At 37.9% G+C, this 9,999-nt stretch overlaps 1 protein-coding gene across 1 annotated transcript in view; it reads right to left on the reverse strand.

The window, feature by feature from the left end:
• Positions 1–1,333: 1,333 nt before the first annotated feature.
• LOC111406850 (midasin) overlaps positions 1,334–9,999 on the reverse strand; it is a gene marked incomplete at its 5' end in the record, with an annotated part of 42,535 nt that continues 33,869 nt past the window's right edge. The window contains 20 exons of the mRNA XM_023036218.1: positions 1,334–1,556; positions 1,644–1,784; positions 1,860–1,958; positions 2,043–2,222; positions 2,380–2,661; positions 2,745–4,445; positions 4,804–5,007; positions 5,349–5,495; positions 5,584–5,895; positions 6,064–6,285; positions 6,368–6,526; positions 6,614–6,835; positions 7,342–7,593; positions 7,773–7,993; positions 8,094–8,206; positions 8,290–8,456; positions 8,974–9,130; positions 9,235–9,303; positions 9,480–9,593; positions 9,691–9,770. Of these exons, the coding sequence (XP_022891986.1) occupies positions 1,524–1,556; positions 1,644–1,784; positions 1,860–1,958; positions 2,043–2,222; positions 2,380–2,661; positions 2,745–4,445; positions 4,804–5,007; positions 5,349–5,495; positions 5,584–5,895; positions 6,064–6,285; positions 6,368–6,526; positions 6,614–6,835; positions 7,342–7,593; positions 7,773–7,993; positions 8,094–8,206; positions 8,290–8,456; positions 8,974–9,130; positions 9,235–9,303; positions 9,480–9,593; positions 9,691–9,770 (4,875 nt within the window). The remainder of the gene's footprint in view (positions 1,557–1,643; positions 1,785–1,859; positions 1,959–2,042; positions 2,223–2,379; positions 2,662–2,744; positions 4,446–4,803; positions 5,008–5,348; positions 5,496–5,583; positions 5,896–6,063; positions 6,286–6,367; positions 6,527–6,613; positions 6,836–7,341; positions 7,594–7,772; positions 7,994–8,093; positions 8,207–8,289; positions 8,457–8,973; positions 9,131–9,234; positions 9,304–9,479; positions 9,594–9,690; positions 9,771–9,999) is intronic.

Here is a 9,999-nt window from a genome sequence, read left to right on the forward strand (position 1 = left end):
GCCAAGTGCGAATACCTCTTTCGCGAAGTGGCCCTAGCGGCAGAGAGTTTAGAAATGGAGGGCCTTGAGTACAAGGAAACAGCTGACCCACCGCCACCTGTTCAACTGCCTCTGCATTGTTGAAGAAATGACCTAAGTAGAACTCATTGCGTTCAACATCGGCGGGCTCGAGAAAACTCGGAGTTATATATGGACGTCTCAGGAGTTTCTGAAAGTCATTAAAACTAAAAGAGTCGCCAGCTTGAGATTGTCAAGTAGTCATTTGAGATGGAACGAAGTTTTGCAGGGTTACGTAGCAGGGAAGCAAAAGATGAACAGTAAATCGTGGGAGAGACGCGAAAAATTTGAGGCGTGATTTAGTGGTGCAGTGAAATGACGTGTTTGGGGGTTATAAGGGTTTGCAAAACGACGCACCTTTTCAAATTATAGAAGAAAACAATGATTGAAATTCTAGGAAATTTCGAATGTTGCTCGAAACACAAAGTGAATATGGCAAAATTTAATAATTATTATTAATTCTGCCATATTGGGGGGTAATTGTTGACACATAAAAAATCAGCCCAAATCGAACGACCCAAGGAGTGAAGCCCAATTGGAGAATCCCCAAATCAGATAGCCCAAATAACGAAGCCCAATCAAACAAATCAAGATGAAGGCCCAAATAGGGAGGCCCAGGAACGCGGTAACGCCATCGCCCAAGTTTGCAAGTCGCCCAAAATCTGAGCAAATAGAGTGCCATACAGTAACCCTGAGCTGTTACTCTATTCTTGCCCAAACCTTCAAGTCGCCCAAGGTCTTAACAAACATAAAGCGTTGTGGTTATCAAGAAGTGCAGTTATCAAAACAGTTATTAAAGCAGCCCTATCACGTTCCACGATTCAAGGAATTCAATCGAAAGCGGTTGAACGACGAAAAGTAATGGCAGCGGTTAAAAAAAGGCAGTTTTCATGACAAGTTGACCATTACGAGGAAAGTGGACAGTTATAGGACGATCAAGCAGTTTTTAGACGTTGATTACAAAGAGATCGTCCATGAAGTATAAAAGGGAGAAAAAACATAGAGCAAAAGAGACCGAATAAAAAACTCTCGAACAGAGAACATGTAATTTTAATTTCCTTAGTTTAGACTTAAACACAGTAACTCGTGTGCTTGCGCCCCTTGGAGGCACATTGTTTTTAATTTCCAATTATAAAGTCATCGCCAATAAAAGAACACCCATTTTTGAGACTTTGTGTCAAGAGGTTTGTCCCTTACACAATCGTCTGATCCTTTTTAATTGTTAGCGACTAACCGACACGAAACAATATCAACATTGAGAAAATGAATGCATATATTTAAAAAACTTAAATTAATCAGAAACATTTTTGAATTTACACAGTAAGGTTTATAATTAATAAAATTCTATACATTTTGCCCCTACGCTAAATTATATTAAAGATATGGCTCAAAACATATATAAACATCACATTCTGAGGAACGGTCCTTAGTCGAAAATGCCTCGCCGAAAAAGTCCGATATACACTTCAGTCCCTCGAGTTTTGCATTAGCTCAAACCACTGCGCATGCCATACAAATTAAACAAAGGTTAGCCCATTTCATGCGGCAACCTATGGAACCAAAAAATTGATTTGTCGAGAACATACTTGTCTCAAAAGATCAGCAAGTGTCCTTGGGAGTGCTTCAATGTTCTTCAGTACAACATAAAACGGGAATGGGAACGAATCAAGATATTTTGAGAACTTGATATTTCCCTTCGAAAACTCTCCATGCGAAAACGTTACTTCCTGGAAGAGGAGGAGATCAAGTTAAAATTGGATTTGTCTAATTCAAGTATAGCATCGAGAATGAAAAGTAAATACCTTGAGGTCCATAATTGGCTCATGTGGACTATCGATCAAGATGAATGCAACCATACGCTTTTTACTCAAGACATCTCTCACGCATCGTTTTACATGTTCCTATAAAAAGATGTTGGAAGGATCATATCAAAGACGGATGCGCACACATAAATCTGAATCAGAGACGAAAGTATAGACAGATACCTTCTGATGGAAACGACCATCAGATATGATCAGAACAAGCTGCTGTAGAGGATTATATCCAGATGGTAGTCGTGAGTTCATTACTGCAGTATCCAGCATGTTGTTCAAATATCTCAATAGATCAACCATTGGGTCATCTACGATAGTATTCTCTTGTTTAAATGTCAAACTCGAGATCATCTGTTCCCCAGTAGAAAAACATCAACGAAACTGAAGTTAGGACAACGAAGCAAATACACCAGCAACAAATGCATGCATACACCGCCAGCAAGAGAACAATAGTCAATACTTTGTAGTTTTGGGCAGAATGAAAATGAGAGCAAGAAGATGACCCAACCTTAATTCCCGCCTCACCAGTGAAAGGCTGATCGAAATCATGAAGTAATCTAATGTTACCCTTCTGTCCAAAACTCGCAACAGCCAAAACTCCCACTTCCAATTGAGACATTGCACGACAGACTGTCACTAAAGCTTCAATAGCAACACCTCCACAACGGCTTTCTGACATGCTGCGGGAATCATCCACAGCAATAACTACTTGATAATCACGTTTATTTGGCCGTGTCCGCCTTAGCCATATCTTGTCTTCCCGAAAATGACTTGCAAAAAATCGAATCACCTGAAAAATGAAAAATCGCATAATTATTTATCCATGCAACCAGGCAATTGTTATCCTAAAATCAAGATTATACAGTTGCATACCTTCTTCATGTTAATCCTTTTGCCAGTTTTGTAATCTCCTTGCAGCTTGCTTGCTAAAGTTGGTTCCATTACCAGACGCAACTGTTCAGCAAGCTCTTGAGACAACCTTGATGTTAGCAATTCATAACTTCTCCAAAGAGCAGCTGCATCATCTCTCATGTCAGCAGACATCTCGAAGCCATGGGCTTTACCCAGTTCATTATCCTTCATTGAAAGCTTGCTTAGTTGATTTACATCTTCAGTCATGTATGACCTCCTTACAGACACTGTACTTTCAGATGAGTTATTTATCTCACGATCATCATTGACTTCTGTGGATTCTCTAAGTGGATGGTCTGATTCTGACATCTCCAATTGATTTTTTACAGAATTTTCAGGATTCAAAGCTGCCGTTCTAACAGGGCGTGCATCGGAAGGCTGCATTTCGATTTCCATTTCAGTAGTGGGGTCTTTTAAGTCTGCAGTTCCAATATCCCTTTCTAGATCACTTCGATTCATATCTTTATCAATCTGGTCTGCTGTTGCAGGGCCAAGCGCTTGAGATGTACCCTTCTCAAACTCAGCGGTATATCCATATTCATCAGCTGTCTCATCCGCCAAATCCTCTGGACCGTCCTTCTCGTCCTCTAAGTCAACAGAGACTTTAACTCTCTCTTTCCATCCATCAAGTGCATCCCCAACATTACGAAAAGGGTTCGGCTGATTTCTTTGAAGCGACTCAAAAGTCGGCATTTTAGATTGAGATTGATCGTGGCTCAGTTTTTTGCCTTCCACAGAGTCAATAACCCTCATTTCGATCTCAGAGGCATTAGGAAAGCCACTCCTTGAAGCGAGATCATTTTCAACCTCACTGAAGTTAGACCATTTTGCATCTGGTGCAACGTCTCCCTGATCTACTGCATCAGAGTCTTCTTTAGGTTCTTGTGCAGACTGAGCATTTGGAATATTGTCCCTAACAAAATCAGAAGTCGTTGATTGCAGCACGTCTTTCTTAGGGGTTTCGAAGTCCATCTCTTTGTTACTTTCTTGGCCATTGACTTTTTCAGCAATCTCTCCCAACTGCTCAGATTCTGCCTCATCCAAGTTTTCATCCATTAAATTGTCTTTCTCATTATTATCAGGGTCAGAACCTTCGAAATCTTCAGGTTCACCGTCTTTCATGGCTTCAGTTACATCCATATCATCCCTATGTATATCTTCCTCAGGCACTGGATTTTGATATTCAAGATTCAGCCCCGTAGGATCTAAAAATGCAACATCTTCGTCCACATGCATATCTTCTATATCATCAGGACCCTCTTCTTTTCCATTTGCATCAATCTTTTCAGTAGATTCGTTAGGATTAAGACCTCCAGCATCATCATCATCATTACCAGCAGAATCTTCCCTGGCTCGAAGTTCTTTATCATTAGAAGCTGTGTCTTTCACAGAAGGCCCAGTTTCGTACTTCTCATTCAAGTTATTTGGATTTTCATCATCACCTGGGTGCCCAGTTTTCTCGTCGACTATCTCGCTTTCCAAGCCAGTTTCCCCCATAGCAGAGTCCAGTTGCTCATCCCCAGTGTCTTCATTTTCATCATCTCCAGAGTCCTCGCTAACACTAAATGCACTGGCACTGAAGTCCTGCTCCATCTCTATTCCTTTTTCATTTTTACTTGGAACATCGCTCGTATCATTATTATCTTCATTTGGCTGCAGAAGCTTAATAGAGAAAATATAATCACGTGCCCAATTTTTTGTTGCATTTTTAGGGCTAAATTTAAATAAATACATGCATCATCTCTCTCATAACTTAAGCTATTAGATGAAGTTCAACATTATATTGGAGCAAACATCATTTGTGGTTCAAGTCACGCCGCCAACCCTTTCTGAAAATTGTGCACATCAGACCTCTGGTAATCAAATGGATATGGCCAACCCCGTGAGGAGGCAGGTTAAAAATGTAATTCAAATAAGTTTGTTCCCTCTCGCTTTTAGATGAGATTGTTCAACACCCCTTGTAAATTTTAGTTATAAAGGATGAGACAGAGATTAATACTCCAAATATCTGATTCCGTACCTTTTCAGATGTGCCAAGGAGCTGATCTTCATCAGTAATCTGATCACTGACATCATTCAGTCCTGCACCCTCACCCATGCCAGTTCCATGTGCATCTTGAGTTATATCATCCGCATCACCATTTGATTGATCTTCAATGGTGCCAAATCCTTTGGAAAATAATGTAGCAAACACATTTGCTAGAACATAAGTTAGCTCGGATACCTGCGTACAACATAACATATTAGTGACTCAGATATAGCAGTTTAGAAATGAAACACCTAAAATTAGAAAACATCGTGAACATGAATTATTGAAATTGAGAAAACTGTAAACACGATCACAGTTATTCATGATTTTTTTTCTCCTCTCTCAGTTGCTGACCAAAGCTTATTTCATACAGCCTTCTGTTAGGGTTGAAATAGGAAAAAAAATGTAAATTCAGGTGCATGGAGCTATATCAAATTTGATTGGGCATCCCCAAAAATGAAAAAATAGAAAAGTAAAGTTAATTAATGCAAAACTATTACACGGTTTTAAGTTAAAAGATTATGACAAACACTTACCACCCCATGCATGGTTACAAAATCCTGCAGAAGTTTATCACCAAAAGCCATTATCAAATCCAATAAGAAATACAATTGTCTTAAATGTTCACCAACAGATGAACAGAGACTTGGGTTCCTTTCTCCGTAGTAGTTCAAAAGTTGTCTCTGAGAAACAAATATCAGTTGGTAAAAAACAATTTGAAAAATTATAAAATGAAAAATCTATAAGGAAACTTGCAGTGATAGAACTTACAGCAAATTGAATTGTTTTCACTACATCTTCACATATATTGACCAACTGCAGGTTCTCTATCTCTCTTTCAAATCGAATTTTCCACTCATTCATATTCTTTAAAGAATCTGCAGAAACAGCATGGTCATACTTCAGTGACCCAACTCTCTGAAGCGAATCATGGATACGCTCGTATGTTCCTTTGAGGGCATTGCCAAAGCAAGTTTCAACTTCAATCATATTCCCTTCATGACGATTGGGATCCCCATCCATATTATTAGACAGATTTCTTGCATGTAAAGAAGAATAAAACTCTTCGGCAGTAATGTTAGCCTGAAAAATGTAAAAGAATGCTCAAACTGGAGATACTTTACAAATATTTTTCCTCGCACAATACACCTACGGCACAACCTCTAGAAATACTTCAATAGCTCAAAAAGTTAAAGAAAATTAACTGACATATCTGAGGACGACATTCGATTGAATAAAATTTGTACGTACCTTCTCAAGTAAATCTCTAAAATGCCCAAGCAGGATTTCTTGGACTAATCTGTTCCCATCTTGCTTCTGGAAAGCAGAGAGATTTTCCTCAAATTTCTGAATCAACTGGAAGTTCTGATTTACCAGCTGCTCCATTTCTTTTGTAATGCCATAAGGATTCAATACAGCTCCTACCGCAGTTATATCTCTATTACCACAAAGAAGATAGCAATCCAGCAAATCCTATCGAGAAATTTCCATTTAAGTAAGACAACGCTGTTTTTAACCTTTTAGAATAGTAGCACAGTGAATGAGAATACAGTACCTTAGATTTCTGAAAGTCTGGAAAGAACTTCTGAATGAACATATGGATATTTTGCACTTCATCTTTGATAATTAGACAATTTTTCAAGTGATTGTCTTCAACCATTCGCAGCAACAAATGTTCATCATACAGCATGGAGTAAAAACCATCAAAAAGTTGCTGCAGTAAAAGAAGAAATGTGAGGTCCAATTTGGTGAACAAAGAGCAGGAAGGTTCTTATTCACTTCAACAGGTCAAAAGTCTAACCTTCTGTTGCCACATGCATTTGAAAGTGGCATGTTGGTTTTGGGTAAAACAGAAATCACTACTAGTGCCACCATCTGAAGAAATGGAGCCCGAGAACAAGTTTGACAAAGGCCATGTGCATTCCTTCACACACTTGAGTTGATTGGCAAAACCATAAGCAAGTGCCCGTTGTTCTTGTTGAATTTCCACTAGATGGTCAATATAAGAACCTGATCGTTTAATCTACACAAAAAGAAATGGAGAAAAAAGTCATATTCATCCATCTGTACATAAGCATACTAATAGGTTAACGCATCACAATATAAATATTGCCTAAAAGCTTAAAAATGTAACGGACTTAACAACTAATCCCGGATACACATTCAAAGATATACATGCCAATTCATCCAGATGAAACTAAAATGTAACTGTTAACCTAAATTACATGTATGCAGCAATTAAAATTTCTTCTAACTCTACGAATTTAAAGAACACCAAAGAAAAAAAAAAAAAAAAAAGAAGATATCGTACCTAGAAAATGCAGGTCATCAAACAGCCTCCCCAAAATAATTTAGCCATCACAAGGTATACATAGACTAGGGCAGACAAAACTACCTTAAAAATCTCATGTGACCTCTAAATCAGGCCACAGAGGATATTTTCTACTTCTACAGCTACGAGAAACTGAATTTTGATAGATAGCATAGCATTTCACAACAAAATCCATTAAATTATGTACTGTGCAGTACCTGTTCAAGAGTAAAATCCTTGTGAAAATTCAGGGATATTTGCTGCAGAGCTTGCATAGATGCAATGCTCTTGAAATAGTACTGATTTGCTGTTTTCCATATGATTTCTAATTGTTGATGGGATGAGCTCTGAGAATGGCTGGAAATGGCAATGTTGGCATCCCCAGAAGACTGACTACCATGTGTCAGCAACAAATGCTGTACATCATAGGATGGCTGAAGGAGGCAACGCTGCGATTGGTTGAACTGATCCTATGGGATGGAAGATATCAGCATAAACCAATATAAACTAGAAAATCTTACAGGAAAATGAAGGTAAACAAAAGTACCAGTAGATTCCATACTGCAATGTGGGATAAGTTTCATACAAAGATATAGGAAAATAAAATTTAAGACTCAAAACACGATACAGAGATATAGAGTAGTTGTACCTCCTTGACTGCTCTGTGCTTAAGCAAGCCACAACTATCAAAGAGCTTTAGAAGGTCCGAGAAAGCCCTCCTCTTCCTCAAATTCTTACCTTTGTCTTCCCAAAGTTCAACACAATCAATTATCATTGTACATATTTTCTCTATTGCATGCTGCACCAGCTTTCTTTCTTCATATAAATAGCAAGATTGGGATGGTACATCCTTGAAGACATTCCTAACCTCTGCATAATTTGAAAGCCACTTATGTGCGAATTGTCATTTGCCAACAAACATATAAAAAAGCTAAATGTATTAAGTGAATACAAAGGATTAACATTTTACCTTCCATATCCTTCAGTGAAATATCTGGGAAGCCGACTTCACTTATCCTACCCAAGTGAAAGTTTTGTAAAACAACTACTACATTCTTGCACCATTCCGTAACCCATAAAGAGCTGCAACAAAGAGCAAAAGTTGAGAACAGTTTTGTGGCATACACAACACTAGCATGGGCAAAAATATGAGAAAAGAAAGCAACCTGTCCTTATCAGTGGATTGAACCTGATAACAGACAGTACTAAGGAGATTCCTGCTCTTCTCATAGGGATCAATTAGGAGGTTTATGCCTTGAATAGATTGGGTAGTAATGCCTCTTCGTGAGGCCTCTTGAACAAGGAAATGCATTAAAGGTTGTTGCAATATTTCCTGTGCCAAAAATAGAAAGATGATATTATTATGCAATCTGTATAAATGAACGTTCAATCGCAAGAAATCATCAGCAGGCCAACTAACAATAGCAGACGCAAAAGCTGTTTTACAGAGGGCAGTAAACTTGGCCACAGTAATTATTGTCGGGGCGTTTTCAAAAGCCTTACATATAATGGACCCTCCATTATAGTATTCAATATAATGGACACTCGGTTATATGATTCATATGTCAACTGATGAATGCATAGGTCATAGATTGAGATACATATCAAACAAACTTTATACATGATTTACAGACTGTTATGCTGAAGATAGACACGAGGAATCAGCTTCTTGGGGCAAAGTACAACTTCTTGAATGCTTTCAAGTCATAAGAAGAATTAATGTCACACTTTTGACAGTACTCAAAAGTGTATTTCAAGATCTAATTATATTTCTTTAAGGAAATATGAACCTATCCTGTAAACTGCAGCAGGCCATGTCCAATTTGATTAGGAAGAAGTTATTGACTTACAGTATACTTTTGTATGATCTTTTTCAGCTTCTGCCTGGTTCTTTTAGAGGTTTCTGCAGTCCAGTGGATCTCAACACGATCCCAGCGACACAATTTAAGGACATCTTTCAACTCGGTCTCAATATTTCTTCTACTAGCTTCGATGCGTTCCAGAATTCTGAAAACATCAAAAACATTAACTTTCAATATAACCCGAAAAGAAGTTAAGTGAAGTAATAAGATGTATATAAATTTCAAAATAGTTGGCAACAGAGAACTTACAGTGGCAAGAATTGCGCATAGAAGCCAAATGTGTTGTAGAGAACTTTCACATTCTCTGCATGGTGAGGGCTGCATAATTTAATGCAAATTAGCATCTCAACTTTACAAAAATTATTGGTGGTGGAACAGTTTAATACAATACAAAATGACTAAAGGCATGCTTTCAGTTTTATCCTAAGAAGAATTAACTGCTTTTCCAGTATCTAATTTAACATTTAGCCAACGCATAAAAAATACTGCTTTACCTAGAATAAGACCCCCGCTTCAAACCATTACTAATTTGTCCATGGAAAGCATGGAGCAGTTGAAGACGCTTTTTAAATTCACCAATGCTGGACATCTGAACAAACTCTTCCAAGCTGCATGTTCATTTTTTATTAGATATTCGTGACAGTAAGTTGATTAGAAATCTTTACTGACCACGCTGAATTTCACAAGAGAAAATTTAATACATGCCTTTGAATTGTAGATTGGTTGTATTCATCAATATCAGCAGCACGTCTATGTTGAAGAACAGAATACAATGGAAACCATAACTGCATAAACTAGTAAAAGGTTAAGAACTCATATGACAGGAGCATATCACACAAGAAACAATTGATTGCATTTACAAATCCCAAAGATCGAAAATTTCACAGCCAATTGATTGCATCAACTATATCTTAAAATCTGAAATTAAAAGGGTCTATCGAGAAACAATCAAGTTCTATCTTTGGTCGTGCACTACAGATAATGTATTGCATTACTATAGAGCTGTGCAAATTT

This window comes from Olea europaea, chromosome 12 (genome assembly GCF_002742605.1).
Source record: "Olea europaea var. sylvestris chromosome 12, O_europaea_v1, whole genome shotgun sequence".
Classification (NCBI taxonomy): domain Eukaryota; kingdom Viridiplantae; phylum Streptophyta; class Magnoliopsida; order Lamiales; family Oleaceae; genus Olea; species Olea europaea.